Source organism: Gavialis gangeticus, unplaced genomic scaffold, assembly GCF_001723915.1.
Source record: "Gavialis gangeticus isolate Ggan-Ray unplaced genomic scaffold, GavGan_comp1, whole genome shotgun sequence".
Taxonomy (NCBI): domain Eukaryota; kingdom Metazoa; phylum Chordata; order Crocodylia; family Gavialidae; genus Gavialis; species Gavialis gangeticus.
In genome coordinates, this window is record NW_017729018.1 from 3,704,815 (window position 1) to 3,727,779 (window position 22,965).

General features: G+C 55.5%; 1 protein-coding gene across 1 annotated transcript; it reads left to right on the forward strand.

Annotated features, from left to right (window-relative positions):
• The first annotated feature begins 587 nt into the window (after positions 1 to 587).
• On the forward strand, positions 588 to 21,187 carry MATK (megakaryocyte-associated tyrosine kinase). Its single transcript, XM_019513252.1, has 13 exons — positions 588 to 1,008; positions 11,289 to 11,366; positions 12,218 to 12,331; positions 12,720 to 12,835; positions 13,377 to 13,596; positions 14,899 to 14,992; positions 15,251 to 15,316; positions 15,823 to 15,922; positions 17,066 to 17,150; positions 17,545 to 17,618; positions 18,127 to 18,322; positions 19,307 to 19,393; positions 19,822 to 21,187. Exons 2-13 carry the CDS (start codon positions 11,358 to 11,360, stop codon positions 20,002 to 20,004), a joined length of 1,344 nt encoding a protein of 447 aa, XP_019368797.1. The 5' UTR covers positions 588 to 1,008; positions 11,289 to 11,357; the 3' UTR covers positions 20,005 to 21,187.
• The last annotated feature ends 1,778 nt before the right edge of the window (positions 21,188 to 22,965 follow it).

Consider the following 22,965-nt stretch of genomic DNA (forward strand, 5'->3'; position numbering starts at 1 on the left):
GACCAGGACACCAATGTAACTTATACCAGTGGTGGCTGCTCCTCGCTTCCTGAGGGGTAAGGTTGTCCTGGAGCAGAGTGACTTACACTTGTACTTGTGTGTTCACTTCATTTTTACTGCAGTGTAAAGCCACTGTACTCCCTAGTAAACAGGTTGTGTCCACATGTTCTGACTGTAAGGGCTGTGAGAGCTGCACAATCTTTTGCCTTTGTACAGCATCTGTGAGCTAAGGATCTCTCCATGCTTTGCAGTTACTCATTTTGTTCATGATGCGTCTGTGAGATAGGTCAATATTTTTATCATCGGTTTTAGTGCTGGAAACACAGAGGCCCAGATAAGTGACTCTCACAGCAGACAGGAAGGTCAGTGATGAAGCTGGGACCAGAACTGAAGGTTCCTACAAGAGTCTAATCACCTTTCCCTTCTTGAAGCTCCAAAATATCTTGTGGGAAAGCTGCTGCCACTCATGATTCCTCGCGTTGTCACCCGCTGGTAATTATGCAGTCCCTGCCACTAAAAATAAGTGCCGCTAAAAATAAAGTTGTAGGAGTAAATTGCACTCTGCTCATATCACTTGAATGTTAGTTTGCTTTGGATGTCATAAAATGCTATATTATTGCAGACCAGCCAATTGCCAATGCTTTCCTCCATTTCCTTAATGGGCATGTGTTATGAGGGGGCAAAAGTCACTCGAGGATTTAGCCTCAGCAACTAATGAATCACTGGTGAATAACAAACCTGACTATGGAGGAAGCAGGCACTAGGACCTCTAAGACATTACGTCTGCAGAAGAGCCAAACGAGAAGAGAAATCAGGAAATAACACTGAGGCGGCGTAACTACAGTAGTTTTCTGAGGGTGCTGCAGCTGCCCTGGGTGGTAACGCTCCACTCCTCTGTCTGGACAGGAGTTTATTCTCCACGAATATTGGGACTCGGCTCCAGATTAAGCTGCGGGCAAACCTGTACCGACATTAACACCAAGGACCTTGGATGGACACTCCAGGAAGGTAAGTGCAAAGATCCGGCTGGTTCAGTAATGCAGCTGCGTGACATGTTTTCTTGGTGGGGAAAGAGGAGACCCAAGTGACTTGCAAATGAAGAGCGCTGCAGTCAGAGGGATGAGTAGCTCAGCACCACCTCTTTGCCTCTGTCCATCTGTACTCAGGTGGCCCTCCTGATATCCCCTGTGGGTGGGTATTGGTGAGGCGGGGGTGCCTCTAGGAGGCAGATACAAGCATGCTGAGTTTTGGTGCAGAGATCCTGGTGGGCTTCCTGCAAGCTGCCAAAGCACATGTGTACTCCAAGACAGCATGTAAAGCCCTTTGATTCCTTCAGCTCTCAAGATGGAGTAGTTCTGTGTACTGAGGGCATAGTCGTCTTATTGCACTTCAAACCAGTCTGGTTTCCATATGCTGGGCAATTTCCTAAAGCATGTGAGAATTGGTGTAAGAACCATAGATATGTGGTATCTATCAGGAAGTTTATTCAATGTACTCAGTTCCACGGGCTAAGGCAATTGGGACTAGTTCACGTGGGTCAAAACAGGGAATGGGGAAATTGTTCACCTTTCAGCCCTGTGTCCCAGCCTAGTGTAGGGTGGCGGTGGCTTGCAAGTTATAAAAAGTGATTCTCAACCTGGGTGCCATGAAAGCCTTTTAAGTGTGTCACAGGGTGTAGCACAACATCAGCACTGCTGAGTGTGCAACATGTACACACGATTCACGCGATACACCCAGGGATTGCAACGAGAAATCCAGAGTGTCCAAAGCATTCTGGCCTGTGGTGGCCTTTCTGCATTCTTTGCAACAAAAGAGTTGCTCTGTTATTTTTCTGCAGCCAAAAAACAACTGAAAACTAGGAGCTGGTATTTTCCGCGGGGTGTCTTGAATCTAATGAGAGAGGCCTTGAATCAAGGATCACTGTTATAAAGAATGTTATAGTCCTGATGGCTTTTCTTCGAGGTACTTGGCCAAATGGCTCTGACTTCTGGGTCCATGACACCCAGAAAGGAGATCCACATGGACAAGGTATGCTCAAGGATCACAGGGCAGTGTAGGAGAAGTTCTTTTATAAGTTTTGGGAGTGGCAGAGAGGAAAAGGATGAATGTTGGCCTTTCTAATAAGCTGGTTTCTGCAGCTGGATCTGATGGTCTCAGCCAGACCCCTCGCCCCTGATCACCAGAACTACTCCACCTATCAGCTCTTGCCGACTCCTTCAAGCCAGGCCAGGCTCATAAGATGTGTTGCCTGGGTTGGGTGGGGCAGATGAACCTCTGATTTGTTCTTTCCTGCCTTGGACCCCCAGGCTTTCCAGCAGCCCACCTTCCCTCTTGCTGAAGTCACCCACGGATGGGTGCTCCCAAGGGAAGATTCTGAATGGAAAACCAGCTGCTCTGGGGCATGACAATGCAGAGAAATGGAGAAGGCCACTAATGGCCAGATTATCCAGCCGCATTGCAGCCCTTGCAGGCCCAGGACTGACCCCTCCTAGCAAAGCTAAAGCTCCTTCCTACTTCTTGGTATCTGGAACCTGTAGGCGCGTTCCCGAGAGGTGCTCTTGTGGAGCACTTGTGTGCTTCCACATCCCCTTCCAGCTGTGCTGATCTGCCCGCTGCTCCCTCCTCACAGGGCCGTTCATCTACAGCTTTCAGTGCCCCTTCCTGCACGAGGCACCCCCAGAAGAGGAGGGACCAAGACTTGCCAGGATCTGCTGGGACGTGCTGCTTTGGCAGGCGTGGCTAGCCTTTCGGGTGGCTTGGGATTCGTTTTTGGTGTCGCACGGTGCCACTCATCGCTTCTAATTGTCATGACTGCTCTTCTTTCCCACCAGTCGGGTTTAGCTTGGTTCGGTTTGTTTATAGTGGGGGAAGAGTGAGTGGAAAAAGCAGCTGACTTGCCCATCCTAAGACCTATGACTATCTAGCTCAGTGTTTCCATGACCTCGGTCATGCAGGACCAAGCACTTCACAACATCCCTGACCAGATTATTGCTATTCCCATCTAAATTCGGAGGCTGCAGTTGTGCTGCGCTCTGCTGTGGACAGAGTTATCATGTCTTGTTTGGTCTTTGCCCCCGCTGGGATGGGTTGTTTTATACTGCCTTGCTGTTGACTCATGCCAGGCGCGCTTTGGAAGCAACGAGGCTCTGATATCACCTCATTTGACTGCTCCTTAACCAAGCAGAGCAAGGAGCATTGCCAGATCAGCAGACGGCTGCTAGATGACTGTGTTCAGCCGTGGATGGCAGTGCCGTGTAGGGCCTGTTGGGTGTGACCCTAGCACTGGGCAACCACACCTGGACAGCCCTTGAAGACTTAGCTCCCCGCATCTGCAGCAACTTCCCAGTGCTCTTCATTTGTCATAGCCCTCCAAGCTGCTGTTCTTAAGGTCAAGGGAAAAAATATTCCATGTTCATTCCCTGCCCTTTCACCCCGAGGCAGGTGTGTGCCAGAGGACCCCTTTATACTCAAACATCTGCCTGTTACTTGATGTAAAATCAAATGTGGGACCTGGCATCCTCTCAGCCTGTTGCGTCTGATGTTGCAGCTGCTGCCCCTAGCATTCACCCCTGAGGCCTTGTGCACAAGAGGGGAGATGGTTCCCATGGGTGTGTTAAACTAACAGGTGAACAAGGCAAACTCAAGTTTGGACTGGTGTTATCAAGTCAAAGAAAAATCTGGGTTCTCTTCCAGGTGGTTTCTTCATCAGGTAACATGCTTCACTTACAACATCTCATCATGAAGTTGGTGGCAAACCCTAGGTAGCATGGCTTAGAAGTGCTCTTTCCTCCCGGTGTGAACATGGACCCAGCGTGTCCCATCTTGTGGGTTAGTGTGCACAAACACAATGAGCTTCCCCAGCCTGGAGGGGCTGGGCAGGCTGGCAGAGCAGGGGGAACGTCGGTCCTGCTGCGTCTCATCTGGGCTGTGTTCATTTTGGAGATGGGCTGGGATGCCATCTCCTCAGCCATCTACCTGGCTCCTTCCCCAACAACCTCATTTCACTACCAGAAGCAAGCATGGCACATGCACTGAAGCAACGGCTGTGGCAGTGAGGACAAGGGGACCCTTCTGGCCCAGACACCTCACTCGGGTTAATGAGTGCTCACCTACTGCATATCCTTAGCCTTGCAGCAGTTGGACTTCTCTCTTCCTGCCGGTCTTCATCCGTATGGGGCAGTGCATGAAGGGTCAAGAGGCCAGCACGGCCAGCATTTTGATAGTGGTAGCTACAAATAAATAGGAGGTTCAGCCACCTGTGGTGCAGAGAATGACCGTGACTCACCTCTGAAAAGGGGAAGAGCGCCACTGCCAGTGCCTCCGCACCGTGATGCTGAGTAATCCCCCCCCCACCCCCCCCATTCCCCACCTTCAACCTGAACAGCCAATCAGCTGCTGCCCCTCTCGTCTCCTTTCCCCATTTGGGTCGGATGCTGACAGTGTCCCAAGAAATACAGACAGAAAATGCCAGTTTTCTTGGAAATACGAATGACTTAAAGCCGCCTCCTGAAGGTGCCTGGGTATCTCCTCAATGGGGAAGTCAAGACCAACTCTGCATCCTGCACTGACTCACAGATATAATTGGCTTCCCTTGTCAGCTGTGCTGTGTTGCTCTGGTTTGCATGTATACGTCCAAGGGACATGGTGAAGGTGCCCAGCAAAAGGGGAAGTAACTGGAACAAGGCCATTTTTTCCTTTTTTTGCTTCTTTACCAGGGTTTCCTTTCAGAGCTTGTTTCGTGTATTAGGCATGTCTCCCCTGTTGTTGCTAAAGATTTCCAAGAGGAAAACTGTGGACTTTCTCATTAGGGAGCACTGAATCTTTACCAAGGAGAGCTCTCTCTCCACTCTTTTCAGGCAGTCGGGTTAAATCAGTCTTAAAAGAAGCAAAAAAAAAAGTCAGTAAAAATCATTTCTCCTACAAAAAGGAAACTTCCCAGAAGAGTCTGGTGTTTCACCAGCTGCCCATTGAGTCCTCCACTACAAAAATAGAAAAGGCAGGCGCCAAACTTACAATGCTAAGATGTATCAGGATTCAAAACTTCTTGTTACTGAGTAGAAAGAAACAGGAGGGGCATAACCCAGCTTTGCCAGCACTCAACTCTCACAATGTTTGGTGTGTTCATAAAGGCGCAGGTCCAGGAGTCGTGGTGACATGTTGGAGTCTCAGCCCTCTTTAAAAAAAAAAAAAAAGTTTCTACTTCTTGTGGCTCTGGAGAAAAATGTTTAAATTCATAGATCTTAGGGGCTGGAAGGGACCTTACAAGATCATTGGGTCCAGCCCCTGCATTTGGGCAGCAAAGGCAGCTGCTGGGGTCAGATGAGTTTAAAAATGCGAAGTGAGTTTGAACTAACAGCTCAGAAACCAGAAAGTGATTCCAACCCCCACCTCACATTTGATATCAAAAGTCACATGAATTTTAAGGCAGTGCCAGGATTTGGGGGTGCTTCTCTGCTTTGGTGGAGGCTGGGGCCACTGCACTCTTGTGATGCTGCTGCAGGGCACACGCTGGGGTGGCACTGGCGGCAGGTCTGAGAGCAGAGGTCTCCGAGGTAGCACCCATAGAGATGTTTAGGCCTTCTCAGGTAGGTACAAGCAAAGCACGTACACTGAAAAAGGGCCAACTACCTGCTAGAGAAGCCATGGACAGGTAACAAACACCCTGAAACAGCCGGGGTGCTGCTTCCACCTCTGTTGCTGCCCCACTCCCAGCCTCTGCCAGCAAACTGGGGTGAATATCACCAGCACCATCTCACCTTTGCAACATAATATTTATGCCATTTTGACTCAGCTGCTTATTGGTGCAAAATGACCTGGGGTGTCAGCCTCTGGGACTAGTTTGTGCATTTCAGAAGTGCCCCCCCCCCCCAAAGTGTGCCATCAGAAATAAACAGGTGTACCGGGGAATTTTGCCATGGCAATGAGCTACAACAGGTATGAGGATGGGGAATGCCTTAATACATGTGCCACAGAAAATTTTTATTAATGTAAGTATGCCTTGGGCTGGAAAAGGTTGGGAAACACTGTGATGTAAGGACCGTAGGTCTGTGTTAAGGTTCACTGGTGCTAGTGATCAGTCACACGCTGGGGGTTAATACCCTCTCCCATGTGCCCTGCTCAGATCTGCCTCTGGAGGCCTAGTTAGTCTGCTCCATGCTTGCCTGCCTCAGTGGCTCTCTAGCCAAAGTATAAGCCTGAAAGGAGTGGGGGGGAGGGCCCCCTGTGCCATGTGGATCATTCCCTCCGCCCCTCAAATCACCCCACTGCCCCCGTCAGCCCCCAGATCTCCCCTCCACCCTGCCATCGTCCCCTCCACCCCCAGGTCACTGCCCTGCCACCCCAGTCCAAGAGCAGCAGCAGCAGGAGTCGGGGAGGGCTTCCCCCTTCATGCCTGCTCCCCAATCTCCCTGCAGCATATGCCACCCCCATGCACCCAGATCCATCCCCCATGGGCCCTGCAGCTACCTGGTGGCTCCTTGCCCCTTCTCCACCTGTCCCCCTGACTTGCCTTCCATTGCAGTGCCTAACGGGCTGGATCTGGGCACACAGGGTTGGCAAGGTCTACAGTGACCCCAGAAGCAGGCACAGAGGGGGACCCCCCACACAGGCATCTCTTCCACTCTCAGGCTTCTTGGGGCAGCAGAGCTGTGATTGGGGGTGGAGGGGCCGATAGGGGCAGAAGGGGAAATTAGGGTGCCATGGGAGTGACCTGAGGTTAGAGAGGGCAATTTGGGGGGCACAGGGAGTAGCAGCCCAGCAACTCGCCACCCACCCACTCCCCACTTCCTCCTCCCCCTCCATCCTGCCCTCCCTCACCCCTTCCATATGTCACCCTCCCTCCAGCTCCCCTATCTTGCTTCACCCCTTTTACCTCCCACCCCGGTCACACCATCCCACCCACCTGCTGTGTGGCTGTTTCCAGCTGTTGGTCCAGGGCCATAGAGACCTGCATGATAGCTAGTCTACCTAGAAGCAGCGCCTCCTGAGATTCTGCAGGACTGAAAACTGGTGGGATTTTTTCTCAGGTGAGCACCCAGAAGTCAATTTAACTCAAACTGGGTGTGTCTACATATGCAAGTAATTTGAAGAAATAAACTCCAGTGCAGTTTGCCTGGGATTTGTTGCTCCCAGGTACCACATTTGAACCTGCACCTGAGACTGCAGCACGGTGAGCCAGGTCAGAGCAGCCTTGGTTTGAGGGTCAACCTGCTGGCCTGGGGCTGCTCTGACCCAACTCAGTTTGCTGCAGAAGGGTTGGCTGGGGCACGAGGGTGCTCCAGTGTGGGGCCAGCCAGCAGGCAGCCCACTCATTGAAGTGCCCTCGTGCCCCAGCCAGTCCCATCAGCATCTACATGTGCATTGCTGTGCATGAAAAACTCTGGAGCAGGGTAGTACTTGTATTTACAAGTACTAACGTGCTGCAGAGTGTATTAGTTTACTGCAGCCTAATAGGGCCGCAGGTGTAGATGCTGAGATGTTTACTGAGGAGCTAATTAGGCAGGTCCACAGTAAATGTCTCATGTAGATGCACCCACCAGGTAACACAGCACATAAATAATCCTCCTCTGAAATGGCATCATGTTAAGATGCCTAAGGGGCACTAGTACTTGTTAATGAGCTTTAACATGTAATCATTCAAGGTTTACCTGTTGTTAATAAGGTCTAATTGTAATGTGTAATCTTACCTTCAGAGGGCACTTATCACAAGTTAGCGAGCTTTAACACTCACCTTTTAAGTGCCCTTGTTATTATAAGTGTAGCGTGTAACAACAGCCTTAGACTTCAGCACCTGTCAGCCTGCAGGGTCACATCCCCAGCTCTGGAGGGAGGTGACCAGGGCCTGCAAAGACATTGTGTGGCTTCATGATGTGAAGCAGAAATGTGGTTAAACCACATTTTCCACCCGCACAGCTGCTGTAGGGATCCTGTGTTACTTGACCCTGCAGCCTGAGCTCAAAGCAAGCTCATTGTGGGTGTGGGTGGAAGTCTGGGTAGAAACAAAAACATCTTGCCTCCTCCAGCTGGGGTTCCTGGGAGGAGTTCATGGTGTCCCACAGGCTGTGAGCCCCTGGCACAGACGTGTCCTGGCAGAAACAGGGGCCAAAAAGGAGAACAAAGTCTGAGAGTGAGTGTGGGCTGGTGGTTACAGCAGGGCACAGAGAACCAGGCTGCAGTCCCTTGTGTGATCTGGAGCCTGGCAGTCAGGACTGCCATCCTATCCCCAGTTCTGCTGCTGGGTGAAGTGGAGCAAGCTGATGACAGTGAGACTTTCCAGAGTGCCCCCAGGGGAGTCAGGGATGCAGGACCCTGTGCATTCAAAGGGAGCAGCATTCAAACATCCCACTCCTCAGCTCTCTGTGCCTTTTTGCTTTCACCCACAAAGTGGGAACGAGCTCTGCCTTGGGGTGGAGTGGGAGGGAGCAGAAGGCTGAGGCACAGGCAAGAGTGAAGTGCAGGGAGGCTACCGGAGGGCACAAGTTACAGCAGGCCTCTAAGCGGAGAAACTGAGCACTCACAGGTAGGTTGACCACCTGAGTGGGACCCCTGCCTGCCTGCCTCCCCCCCCATCCCCCCCATGGCACGGCCAGAGCAGAGCCCATTGGGGTGGGGGCAGAGGTGGACTTCCCACTGCGGACTCGGGGCTTCCTGTCCTGCTGCCCTCCCCCTGGAGTCCCGCACTGGTCATGCCATCATGGCAAGACACCCCCTGCCCACCCGGTAGCAGTGAGGGGCACAACTCTGCTGCTGCCTGGTGTGTGTGGGCACCTTGCCATAGCGTTGTGGCCAGCACAGGGCTCCTGGGGGGCAGCAGCAGGGCAGGGATCCCCAAGCCTGCATCCTCCTCTGTCCCATGCACAAATCGTGGGGGGAGGGCATATGACCTCCTCCCAGGGAGTGCACACAGCAGTAGGGAGCTATCTCCCCCCCCCCAATAACGAGCCACCCATGGCTCCACCCTGCTCTCCGGCTGGGCTCTGCAGCTGCACATTCCTGCCCAGGGGCCCAGGCACTGCACTGGCTGGGCAACACCCCCAGCCCCCGCTCCAGCTGCCAACCCTGCCCTACTCCCCTTTTCGCTGTGGGGGCCTCAATCTGCACCGCACCCCACCTAGATTTACCTGCAGGCAACAGAGGGAGCTGCTCTCCACTGCTGTTTGGGGCTGTGTTCCTGTCCACATGCTTGTGTGCATGCTTGCACATGCATGTGGCACCCCCCGCACCCCAGTCCACACACACAGCCCCTTGCAGACAAGAACTCTGCAAGAGGAAACCCACAATTTCCTGTGTTTTTCCATGGTGCATAGAAAATCCAGATCCCTGCATGATGCTGTGAATCCAGTACAAATGCTGTCTCAGAGTCAGGCAGTCCAGGACCAGGACTTGAAGTTCCCATTTCAGGACTGTCCTGCCCAATTAGGGACAGGTGGTAACCCTACTAACAAGGGTCATGTGGGGTGAGGTTGAGCTTGGGGAGAAAATGGTGTTGGACCATGTCATCGGCTGGCAGAAAGAACCAACCAAACCGAACGGCTTTGGCACATATTTCATGGCAGACACCTGCTCAGACGTCCACACATAGGCATCTGAGCTCAAGTGCGTGCTTAGCAAATTTGCAGGCAACACCAAGTTAGGTGGAGTTACAGACACCCTGGAGGGCAGGGCCAGGATCCAGAATGACCTGGATAGACAGGAAAAAAATGGACTTCAATAAGTCAGATGAAAGCCAACAAGTGCAAAATCCTGCACTTAGGACCCAATGATTGCACACACAAATACAGACTGGGTAACGACTGGCTGGGCTGCAGCGCTGCAGAGAAGGACATGGGGGTTACAGGACACCGGGGTGGGAAAATGGCGGATACAGCCAGTGGCTGGACTCCATTTCCCAACAGCCCCTGTTCATGTCACTACAGCTGGTTTCTATGGAGACCCCAGTAGGTGGCATATGACAGGTAGGGCCAGGGTTTCCCTGGAAACTGGCCCCAGCAGAGCTGGCAAGGCCGTGGCAGGGCAGGGAGCTGTTCCAGGGTCGGAGCTGGGATCTTGCAGCGGTGGCAGCGTGGTCCAGAGCCAGGGCAGAGCGGCGATCTGCTGCCTGCAGGCCCCGGGCACTCCCTTTCCCCCTCCCAGATCTGGGGTGTGCGGGCAGCAGATCCCACCTGCGCCCTGGCTCCGGACCGCATGATCACTGCTGCTGGATCCTGGCCCTGGAGCAGCTCCCTGCCAGCACTGCCATGCACTGTCTCTATGGAAACCAGCCACAGTGATATGGGCAGGGGCTGCTGGGAAGTGGAGTCCACTGTGGGTCCAGTTCAGCCCACAGGCCAGACTTTGCCTGTCGCAACAGTCTGCTGTAAAATGAATATGAGCCAACAGCGTGCTCTAGGTACAGAAAAGGCCAACAGCGCACAGGGTTTTATCAACAGGAGTGCCGCTTGCAAATCAGGGGAAGTGCTTTTTTTGCTCTATGCATCACCGGTGAGGTCTCACTTGGATCCTGTGCCCAGTTTTGGGTCCCGCGCGTGAAGAAGGATGGGGACAGATGGGAAAGAGTCCAGTGCAGAGCAACAATAATGACTAGGGGCCTGGAAGGCAGGACTTCTGAGGAAAGGATTAAAAAAACGGAGGTTATTCAGTGTGAAGAAGAGACGACTGAGGGGTGATTTGATAACAGTCTTCAAATCCCCGAAGGACTATTTATAGAGAGGACGGAGATGGGCTTTTTTCTGTGGCCGCAGGGACTTAACTAGGAGCAACGGCCTCAAGCTTCAGGAGAGGACATTTAGCTTGGCGAGCAGGAGGAACTTTCTGACTCTGAGGGTGGTCAAGCACGGGGGTCGTGGAGTCTCCATCCCGGGAAGTTTTCGAGCGCAGGCTGGACACACGCTTGGCTGGGATGGTTTAGCCAGGGATGACCCTGCCTTGAGCAGGGGGTGGACTAGGTTGTGAGGTCCCCTCCAGCCTGACTTGCCTGTGATCCTGAGATCTAAAACTCAGCATCGTGCAGGCTGTCACAGCCTTTCAGGCTGAGGCTGGTTGGAGAGGCCAAATCGGCTCTGGAAGGTAGAGCACACGTCAGCTGCAGTTGAAGCATCCATCACAGGAGACAAGCATGTTCCCCTGACTGAAATGCAGCTACTTCTGGAGTAGAGCAGAGCAGAGCAGAGCAGAGCTCTTCCAATGGTTGCTTTACACTTTTTCTTTAAATGCAGAGGCCCAGAGCAGAGGCCAGATGTTCCCCTGCTTGGCTATGCAGAAACCAGCAGTTGCTTCCTTCTTTTCACCAGGTAACTGCTGCACCCTTGGACGCGAGGCTTCCCCAGAGCGACTGTCAATGCACTGACAAGCCGGTCAGCATGTCAACGGTGAGTGGAGGGGCTGGTCCAGTACTAGCAAGACAACAGGAGTAATAGACTCTGGCTTTCCTGTGGGGCAGAAGTTTCCAGCTGCCATCCTCAGCACCTTCCCAGGCCTGTGTGCATGCACAGCTGCTAGCAGACAGCATGGGCCCCCACGGGGGGCCATGGGGACAGAGGCTGGTGGGCTTTTCCTGGACCCCAGCAGTCAAGAATAGGTTGCTGATAGCCCTGCTGAGACCCTGTCCCCATGAATCCTGGAGACTCTTCTCCCCCCTTCCAGCTGCACTGTGCATGCAGAAAGCCATCTCCAAATCCACGCAGAGCTGGTCCCCTCACCTCCTTTGCAGCTCTCCCAGAAGCCCCACCTTGTTGGGGAGCTAACCAAGCCTGTCATAAGCCAGTCACCATCTGCCTGGGGGTGGGCAGGAAGAACTGCCCCCTTCCCCCCCCAACTACCCCCGCAGGCCAGTTATTGCCTGTGAGGGGGGATCCCTGCACCTTCCCCTGCAGCCACTGGGCTCGGGGAGACGGTGTCCTTTGGCACAGCTGTGCCTGTCCTCCCTGCTGACTCCCAAGGTCTGCCCTTCAGTGCCTGGTATTGTACCAGACCTCAAGGCAACAGGGACTGGGCCCTGCGCCTGCCCCTTGAACCACTGTGCCATACTCCCACCCCTTGCGTACCATGTAAGAGGGCTCCTACGTGAGCGGCGAGTCCCACACCAGTGGCGTGGAGGGACTGATCTCAGCCCCGTGGTCCCATAGTGGTTCAGCTGGCCCTTAGGGCCATGTCCTGTGGGAGGGCTGGGAGGTGGCATCCCCTGACTAGCTGCCACTCATGCTGCCCCCTCCTGCTGCAGAAGCACTGGCCCCCGGGGACACAGTGCATTGCCAAGCATGACCACAGCAAGCCCAAGGCTCGTGAGCTGGCCTTCCACAAGGGCGACATCATCACCATCATCGAGGCCTGTGAGGTGAGCCATCACGGAGACACGAGTGGGGGGCACTGAGCTCTGGCTGGGGAGGAATGGGCCCAAGGGGGCAAAGCTGCAGCATCAGGCCAGTGGCAGGTGGCCCAGAGGGGCAGTGCCAGGGCTCATCACTAGGGGAGGGACCACTCCCAAGGGCCAAGCCAGTGTGAAGGGGACCAGCAGGGAGAGGGAGGGTGCCCACCTTCTCCTGGCAGTGGGGCTAACAACCCCTGCCTCACACCAGGAAGAAGTGGGGTGGAGCAGGGGGAGCACAAGGTGGGCTCACAGGGTGAGGGGAAGTACCAGACGCTCTTTCCCCAGAAGCAGGGCACCCCCCTAAGTGACAGCTATGACACCAAGATCTGCCACGCTCTCCTTGTTCTCCCTTCAGAGCAAAGGCTGGTACAGAGCCAAACACAACGACACTGGCGAGGAGGGGCTGCTTTCGGCCAGCTCGGTGCGGGAGCGCGAAGCCATCCGCGTTGACCCCAAGCTCAGCCTAATGCCGTGAGTACAGTCTGGCCCCTCAGTGGTATGGGCAGGGGCATGGTCACACTGTGCAGGAGACATTGTCATGTGGATATGCCATGACCAGTCCTCCTCCCCTGTCACCGTGAAGCCCGTTACAAACTGGGTTGTGGATTCTTTCCTAGCATGGCAAGAAAAATACACTGGACAGGTCTGGGAAGGGGTTGGCCCTGCTTTGGCTGGAGAAGGGATCAGCTGGGGCCAGCGACCTTCTCCAGGTCTGGCAGTGGCTTCCAGCATGGTAGTGAGATGGCTATGGGATTAGATGATGTGGTTTGGAGAATCAAATTCACTCATCAACTTTTTCCCACTACGGCACATGGCATGCCTGGGGGAGGCGTCCCGGCAGCTGGCCAGGAGAACTGGGAGGCAGTGGGAGAGCCATGCCTGGCTGTGCTGGTCGTGGGGGGAGATGTGTCCCCTACTTGGACCTGGCAGTGAGGATGAGGAACCGTGGCAGGTTCCCGGCATGTGCCACAGTTTCCTCTCAGCGTCTGCCTTCTCGCCCTGTCTCCTTCAGCTGGTTCCACGGGAAGATCTCTGGTGTGCAGGCGATTCAGGCGCTTCAGCCCCCGGAGGACGGACTCTTCCTGGTGCGTGAGTCCATCCGGCACCCCGGGGACTATGTGCTGTGTGTCAGCTTTGGCAAGGAGGTCATTCATTACCGCATCGTCTATGAGGAGAACCAGCTGACCATCGACAACTCCGTCCGCTTCTGCAACCTCATTGATATGATTGAGGTGAGCAAGAAGAAACTGTGGGGCCCCCGCTCTACCCCGGCAGCAGGAACTGCCCTGGATCACGAGGTCTTCCTGTGAGCAAGGAAACCACCACCTCCAAAACGGTCAGGCCCCACAGGGCGAGTGTTGTGGGATCAGCTCAGATCCTAGACGCAAAGGGGATGGCAGCCTGTCGCCCTGTTTCCCAAGCTGCATTCAGCCATTGTAACCTCCCGGACAGCAGCCAAAACCACAGGTTGTAAATATAGAATGGCTGCCAAGAGCTGCAGTGCAGCGGAAGGAAACAGTGTGCTTCGTAGATACAGCAATGAGTCTCTTCACCTCTCTGTCACCCTCTGCACGAGAAGACACAGGCATGAACTGGGGAATGCACCCTACGCTGCTCCATGAAGCAGACATGTTTTCTCACCCCATCCAGCAGGCAGAGAAACTGAGGCACAGAGAGGGGAAGTGATTTCCGTGTGGTCACACGGCAAGTCAGCTGCAGAGCTGGCATAGACCCCGGGTGTTTTGGTGCCTTCATTCCCTGGGACACGCTCGCTGGGAAGTGTCTTAAAGTGTCACCTAGCAGCTCTGACTGCTGGACCTGTGCCCCCACCCCAGAGCCCGTCCGTGCAGGCAAATGGGAGATGGGCCCCCAGGAGCATTCAGTTCCACCTCTACCCCCGGTCATCGCGGTGCCTGGACATCCCAGGTCGGGGGCATCGCCCACATGTTACAGATTGGCACTTGAGGCACAGGGTGGATTAAGTGACTTGCTTAAGAACAGACAGGGAGTCTGTGGCAAGGCTGAGATAAGGCTAGGTCTCCTGCTTCTACAACTGGTGCTCTACCTGCTAGGCCACACTTCCTGCCCTGGGTTGGCAGAGACCTGGGCACTCACCCTGGGGCTAGGAGCTGGTGGTGCATTCCTGGGGATGAGAGGTAGGGTGATGAGTGCCGCTTGCTGGCCAGTTACCCAGCTCCTTTGCCTGTCACTAGCACCATTAACCTTGAATTGGGATTTGGGACCACTCCACTGACACAGTCACGTGCAATTTCTCACCGGCCCCTGCAGGTAGCAGCAGGCAGTGCCCAGATCCCCTTGCTCCTGGGTGCTACTACCCCCACCTCCCTCCAAGCACGCGGCTACAACCAGCCCCCCAGCCCCATCAGCACAGCGGGGTGGGATGAACCTGCTGCACTGCTGCTTCCCCTCCCATCCCAGCAGTGCTCCCGGTGGCACAGGCCTGACCCTGTGATGCTGGGTGTCAGGACCTCCCTGGGCAGACCGCCTGACTCACCTGGTCTGTCTGTCTGCAGCACTATATGAAGGAGCAGGGAGCACTTTGCATCAAGCTGGTGAAACCTAAACCAAAACCTGGGACAAAGTCTGCGGAGGAGGAGCTGGCCAAAGGTAAAAAAGGGATCAGTATGGAAATGCCAGGGAGAGGTGGGGGTAGGTAGGGGGACATGCTGCTCTGGAGAAACAGTACTTGTGGGGAGAAAGGAAACCCCCCAGGTCCAGCAGTCTTTGAAGGACAGAGCTGGTTCTCTAGCTGCCTAAGCCACATGGGTCAAGCTCATCGAGAGGCTGGAGCGGTGTGAGGCAGGGCAGGGAAGGCCCTGCACCGCCCTAGTAACTGGTCTGCTTTGTCTCCCCTGCTGAGCCCAGCCGGCTGGTTACTGAAGCTGCAGCACCTGACGGTTGGCCACCAGATAGGGAAAGGCGAGTTTGGAGGTGAGTGTTTGGGACAGCTGTGAGCACGTGGTGCCTGAGGCCCTGGAGGACCTGCCCACCCGGTGCATGATTTAGCCTGCGGATGGGAGCCTGAGCCTGAGTCAGCCTGGGCAGTGAGAGCCAGAGCCCCCTGCCCATATGTGCTGGGGGAGCCCTGTAGGACTGGCTGAATGGGGAGCTCAGGTCCCATAGTTTACTATGATGCTTGGATGGATGGGGCAGTGATATGCCATGGTGATCTGGGGCCTGTGGACACTAGACCCCACGGAGATACGTGCTAGTGGCTGATTCCAGCTCCAGTGGCTAGTGGCTGAGCGGGCTGGGCTCCTTCCCAGAGAGAGGCTCATTCATTACACCTCTCCTCCCCCCCCCGGCACACATGGCTTTGCAAGCTCAGTTCAGGGCTCACCCTTCCCTCCCCGGCCTCAAGCTGCCAGCTCAGTCTGGCCGTGCTTGCCCCAGGAGCTGACAGTGTTCTCCCTCTCTCCCCATGCTCGCCCACGCAGACGTGCTGCAAGGAGAGTACATGGGGCAGAAAGTGGCTCTGAAGAACATCAAGTGCGATGTCACTGCTCAGGCCTTCCTCTCTGAAACCGCTGCCATGACGTAAGTGAGCGGTGAGGCAGGGGCAGCCTGCCCCCAAGTCAGCCCTCTGGGGTCCCCGCACTCCAGGATGGGGAGCGGAGAGTGGAGACACAAGCAGTTGGGAGATAAATGTCAACCTGCAGGAAGGCTGCTGGGTGTATGTGAGCATTTGGGGCAGTGCGTGAGACTGGGAGGTTGTGAGCGTGTTTGAGTGTGTGCGAGATTCTGGGTGTGCAACGCAGTGAGCCCCAGACTACCCTGCCGTGTCCTCTCCTCCAGAGCCTGGCCCAACCACCAGGGCTCAAACCCTGCTCTGCTCCTTCCTCCCCCCAGCTCTGTGCCACAAGAGTGGCTCCCAGAGGTTAGCTGGAGAGATGAGAGGGGGAGTTCGCCATGTTAGAAGTCACTTAGGCAGAAGGCAGGTTTCACAGCATCTCATGAAGTCAGGTGCTGCTTGCAAAAGCATTTCGGATTTAGTTAGTTTATAAGGTGCGGATCTACCCTGCCTAGCCGGAGGAGTGTCGCACAGCCGGTCCTTCCCTGGAGTCCCCTGCTCTGCAGACAACAGTAGAGGTGGGAGACGGACGAGGATAATTCCAGCTGTGTGCACTTGTGCCAAGCACTCTTGCTCTGCCTTTCCATTTAAAGGACCGGTGGGGAGGCTTGCGGGCTTCAGCTGTCCTCTGACTTCACTGTCCTGCATGTGTTTTCTCTCTGCAAAAATAATTATCCCACAAAAACCAGGGTTGCAGCCCAGGCCCTGTGTGCACGAAAGCTATTCACAACCACCGAGCAGGCCACACAACCCCTGGGCAGGTGCAGGGTTCACTCTGCAAACTCTCTGGGCTCTCTCTTCCTCACACAAATGAGAGGCTACACGTGTGCTGTCTCTCCCTCTTAGAGAGGGACAGAGGCTTTTGGCATGGGCCTGCATGCAGGTATGTGCATGTGCCCTGGGGATAGCTAGATCGGCCCCCTCTCTCACAGGTGCAGAGCTGCATGTGTGCATGCGTGTGTTCCCTGAGCCTTTGTGGGTGTGCATGCGTGTGCAGGTTCCCTGGAGACACTCCAGCTGCTATTCACTCTTCTCCACACACACGCTGCCTGCAGTTACTGCAGTCCGCCCAGATGCAGGGCGTTCCCTTAACCTTGTTCTGCCTCTAGGAAAGTCCGGCACAAAAACCTGGTGTGCCTGCTAGGTGTGATCCTGCACAACGGCCTCTACATTGTCATGGAGTTCATGAGCAAGGTGAGCACTTCCTGGGTCTGGCTAACGCCCAGAGCAAGGCAAGTCCCAGTAAGGGGCAGTGACTCCTGCTCACTTCCCTTCTCCAAGCTCAGGGTAGTGGTTGTGGCCTGTAGTGCCTGCCCTGGGTCACTGGACACTGGGACTTGTTCATACCAGGTCCCTGCAGGGGAATAAGACAGCAGGTTCTTAATTAAGGGGGAATAGTTCTGGGGTCTGAGCCAGCCACAGAGGCCATTCACACAGGTGTGATGCAACAAGGTGAAGGAGGCAGCGTACGGGTGGGTGAAGGCCGGGCTGGTGGGTCATCAGAGGGTTTGGGGTCACCAGAGCCACCAATGCAGAACCCTGCCCAGCTGCCTTTGGTTTCTGATGAGTCTTCTTCTCCCTCCGGCAGGGGAACCTGGTCAACTACCTGCGCTCGCGAGGCAGATTGGTCGTCCAGGTTAAGCAACTCATCCAGTTTGCCCTGTGAGTTCTGTTCCCTGATGTGACAGGGTGGAGATAATGCTGTTCTCGCGGTCAGGACAAGCCCTCTCCTTCTATCATCCTCACACTTGGCCCTCTCCCATCACCTCTTTCCTCCACGTGCGGTCCAGACATCCCGGCTTCACACCAGGGGAAAGTCTCTGACTTTATCCCTTTTTCCCAGAGACAGTGGCTTGCCGAGGGTTGCACTGCAAGGCAGTGGAAGAGCTGGGCCTAGCCCCGGGAACCCTGATCTCTGCCCTGCTCTCACCTCAGGGTGGCTAAAGCCAGAGACAAGAGGCACTGCAGGTCTTTCCCAGCCACGGCTGTTTGCCATTCTGGGTGTGAGGGGATGGCCGGCCCATTCCAACTCACCAGTGAGTCGTCCCATTTGGATGGGATTAACTGCAGTGCCCGTGGCTCCAAGGTGGGGTTGGCTGCGGCGCGCAGGTCCTGAGTACATCCGATCCCTGTTTCCCCCCAACCTGACTAATGCGGTCGTGCTACACAGGGATGTCTCGCAGGGGATGGACTATCTTGAGTCCAAGAAGCTGGTGCACAGGGACCTTGCCGCGCGCAACATCCTGATCTCGGAGGAGAACGTGGCCAAAGTGAGTGACTTTGGCTTGGCCAACGTTGATCCGAAAGGCGTGGACACCACGAGGCTGCCAGTGAAGTGGACGGCTCCGGAGGCCCTGAAACACAACGTGAGTGAGAGGGAGGTTGGCAGGGGCATCCCCAACCAGCCCCTCTCTCCTTCCCTTCAGAGGGCTCCCAGCCTCCACCCCTTCAGATCCTGCCCCCTTGGCAACTCCAGCCAAGATTTGTGACCCGGATGTGACCAGCTACAGCAACTTTGTGGGTCTGTGGCCACACAGCAGCTCTGCCCCCAGTCCAGTCCCGTGTTGCCCTGTGTTGTGCATGCCCCTCTGCCCCCCGCACTATGTTTGTCTCCAGGCATTGTGAAATGTGCCCCCATGATGCCTCTGACCCCCCATGATGCCTCTGGAGAGGGTGGAACACCCATGGGACATGCAAATGCAGCGACACCTATGGTGCAGTGCCTACTGGGATATCCTAGCACATGGGGAGTCGGGGGAAAGGGGGTGCTGCCAAACCAGGTACATGAAGACACCCAGGAGCCAGGGTGGGTGACACACATCTGGCTGCTGCAGCTGCTGACCCAGCGTCAGCCACAGGTGTGGGCACCGGCTCCATCTGGACCCCACCGTGTCATTGCCTTGTTAGAGGCGCAGTAAGGTTACGGCAGGAGCCAGGGCTAGACATGCCTTGCAAAGGGCCAGATTGGTCCCCAGAATGCAGTCCCAGGGAGGACCCAGAAATGTGCCTTAGCCACTGGTCAGCAACCTTTCCCAGCCACGGTCTGGAATGACCCCGCTCGCGTCCAAAAGGCCTGGCACTAAGACCTGGCTGCCACGGGTGCTTCTCCCTGCTGCCCCATAGTAAGCTCCCTGCCACCACAGAGCATGGGGGGAGTGCCCAGCACTGACACGCCAGCTCAGCGTGCCATATCCAGTGGCTCCAGGGGCTGGATCCAGCCCATGGGATGCAGGTTGCAGACCCCTGGCCTAGGTCCTTCAGCAAGGGGAGAAAAAGACACAGGCCCCGGTAGCCTGTCATGTGGCTTTGTGACTCGCTGCTGCAGCTGCCCCTTTCTTGTGCTGGCCTAGAAATTCTCAACCAAATCGGACGTCTGGAGCTATGGGATCCTCCTCTGGGAAGTGTTCTCCTACGGCCGGGCGCCTTATCCCAAGATGGTGAGTGCCTTTCCCTGGGGGCTAGCCTTGCTGGCTAAAGGTCCTTCTTAGTAGTTGAGCACCTGGATGACCCATGGCTTGGGTCAAACAAAGACACTGTGTCTTGCAATGCCAAGTACCTGAGCATGGGGGGAGCCAAGGCTGCTGCTTGGGCAGCAGCACGTGGCATAGGTGCCCTGCCTGCCGGGATGGAGGTGCCATGGGGGCAGCGGTGCAGGAGTGACTCGATTACAGGGAGTGATGGTGGCTTAAGGGATGGGTTGATCACGTGGATGGAGGGGCTGTGGCAGGGCTGTGGTGAAAAGCAGTGCCCCAGTGGGTGAGGAGGTGGACCTTGTTGTTTCTCTGTGGGCAGGAGGGCTGTAGGGAGAAGGCAGGAAGGGGGCAGAGGTTTTCAAAGCAGGTCTCTCTCTCTTTCCCCTCCACAGGCCCTGAAAGAAGTGAGTGACATGGTGCAGAAGGGGTACCAGATGGGGGCCCCGGATGGCTGCCCACCCTCCATCTACAACCTAATGAAGAACTGCTGGGAGCTGGAGCCAGGGAAGCGGCCTTCCTTCAAGAAGCTCACTGAGAAGCTGCAGAAGGCACTGACGCATACAGACAGCGCTTAGCCCTGCTGGCTCCTGCTCCCTGCCCGCAGCAGCGCTGGGCAGGGGAGCTCCACGCAGCCCCTGTTGAGGTCCTTGCCCTCGCCAGGGACCAAAACACAGTGCACGGGACTCCCTTGGTGCTGGGACCGGCCCTGTGGGTTCTGGTGGCTGTCTCCGCTGGCAGTGATGACGAGGTTGGGGCGCTCACGTCAGATCTCCTCCTCTTCCCCCTCCGCCTCGGGTCTGACACCCTCAGCGAGATGACAACGTCCCTCCAAGTCCCCACACAAGGCTGAGAGACTCATTTGGATGCAGCGCCTGAGAGCATGCGCGCAGGCTGCCAATGCACACCCACGCTGGCTGAGGGGCGAGAGTATACTTGCAGGGGGCATGGCCTGGTATCATGGTGCCAAGTCTTGGTCACACCCTGATGGTTTCTGGATCACTCAGGTCGTCCTGGCTCAACAGCCTCCTGCACTGACGTGGCTGTTGGAGGGGCGGGGGTTGTCACAGGGACAGCGGGGAAGCCAGGACCCCTCTGATTGCCACCTCCAGCTCCTGGGCAGCAGGAACAGCGGCAGCCATTGCTTGGAGCCAGCAGTGCACCTTTGTGGCCAGCACACACGCCAGCAGCACCCAGTGCTGTAGCTCCCCTCACCCCGAGGGCAGGGGGCTTCTCACATGAGGCCTCTTGTCACAAGGCCTGGCATGTGTTGGGGAGAACAAGGAGAGCTATTCCAGTGCCCAAACCAGCCCTCTCCATACTGCTGCAGCCATTCTGGACTAGATTGCTAAAGCCGGGCGTCTGAGGATGGAAAAGACCAGTTACAGTCCCTGTCCTTCCCCAGGAGGGGCTGTTAGCAATCCCCCTGCCCTGGACAGGGCACAGGAAAGGGGGCTGGGTATCTGCCCACCTGCCAGCTCCACTTCCCCACCTTTGTGCAGGTGTTTTCAGAGCTAGGGGCTGCGATACTTTCAGGCAGCGTAGGGCTGGGAGGGGGCTCCAGCCTGGCCTTCCTGGGGTGGGGGAGTGGACCTGAGTGTCTGGGTGCAGGGTCCTCACTGGAGAGGAGCTGCTGCTCGCTGGTGATCAGCCCAAGACCTGGGTGTCAACATGCCCCGACCGATGCGTGTTTCCAAGCGTTCTCTTGGTGTTTTATGGTTTTAAACATTGTCAGTGACAGTAAATGCAGAGAATACTACAGGTCTCAGTCCACATTTTGCTCTTCGTCTGCACCTCATCCCTGCTGGTGCCTCAGTTTCTCCTCCCTGGGCTCTCAAACCTGAAATCACTCCGATAAGCCAGACACCACCAGTTTCCTCAGCCCAGGGGCAGTCTGATGATTTCTTTCCTCTGTTTGGGTCCTGCTGCTCAGTGTTTCCTTCTGCCCCTCATTATAGGCAGTTTTGGCTAACACCCCCATCACACCTGGGCTACTTGTCCACTTTGTATCCGAAGAACAGGTGACTGACAGGCTGTCACATGATCCCAGGCATCCGCCCCCCCACCCCACACACCTGGAGGCAGCTAATTGTCACAGGTGTGGCTAAGCTCAGGGCACTTAAAAAGGCCAGATCACCCCCTGACCCTCATTTTAATTAGACCACGAAATAATGGATTGCTAAGGCTGTTAGTACCAAGGCCTGGTCACCTAGACATGCATGCCCAAGGGAACATGCACATGCACAGAGCTGCCACATATATATACAGGCATGTGAACACGCATATGTATGGATGTACTACTATACTTGCAAACCTGGGATATATATTCATATGCATGCTCAGGCATCCAGGTGCATGGACTTTCTCATGCAAACATTTGCACATGTATGCACACATGCTCGGAGCAGGTTCATGTTCCTAGTGCCCCTCTCAAGCCATGGAGCCTGGAGAAGAAATCCCAAGGGAGACCCCATCCCTCCCCGTCGGCCGGCTGGAACAGCACCAGACCCAAGGTTGCATATAGCTGGCAGCGTTTGGCGCCCTTGATTCTGACTCTTGGTTTTGAGCCCCCGCGCAGCCCTGCTCTGTCTGCCATGCAAGTGGTCTTCCTGCCTGTCCTGCCCTGCCCAACACCTCTGTCTACATACAGACATTCGGGGAGGTTAGAGTGAGTTAAAAATGGCCACCTGATCTAAGGTAAGTTGGGATGCCCAGCAGATTGTGCGGACTAGCAGGATCTGGGGGGGAGTTTGGGAGGATGGGGGGGCTCTCTCCCCCTCTGGGCCCGGCGGCTATTTTTAGCCCCATTCCCCCCACCACCAGATGAACAACCCTCCCAGCAAACCACCCCCTTCCTGATCCCATCTGCACTCCCCCAACCCTGTCTTAGTGCCCTGGTTCCCAGCACTGGGTAATTCTGGTAAAACCGGCACTGGGAGCAGCTTGTGGGATGGAGGATTTTGCAGGCCTAGGGGGGCTGGCTAGTTTGCTGGGGGGCAGGGGGCATTGTCTGTCTTGGGGTGAGGCAAGCAACCAGGGGGCTAAAAATAGCTTAGTGCCAGGAAGGGGGTAGGAAAAGTGCAGCCCCAGGTCTGGAGTCCGCGGCTCAGCTTTTCCAGCCCTGGGGCTGCACTGGGAAACGTACAGAAGTCCATTTAGACTGGTCTCGCCGGACTTGATCTAAGTTAGACTACCTGCAAGGTACAGTTAACTTAAACTGGGTCAGCCATTTTTAGACTGATCTAAACTTCCTGAACTTCTGTACAGTTCACACATAGATCGATCTAACTAGGGATCCAGTGTAAGCCCCACACCAAGGAAAACTAAGTTAGGTGAGGTGGCCATTTTTTCTGCAATCTGACCTCCCCAAATGTCTGTACGTACCTCTGCATTCTCTACCTCACCCTTGTCTTCCAACCTAGCAGGTCTGCTCACTGACCCCAACCGAAGGGTTGTGCGAGGACATCAGAGAATCAAAGAAAGGTAGGGCTGGAAGGGACCTCATCTAGTCAACACCCCCCCCCCCCCCCCCCCAAACT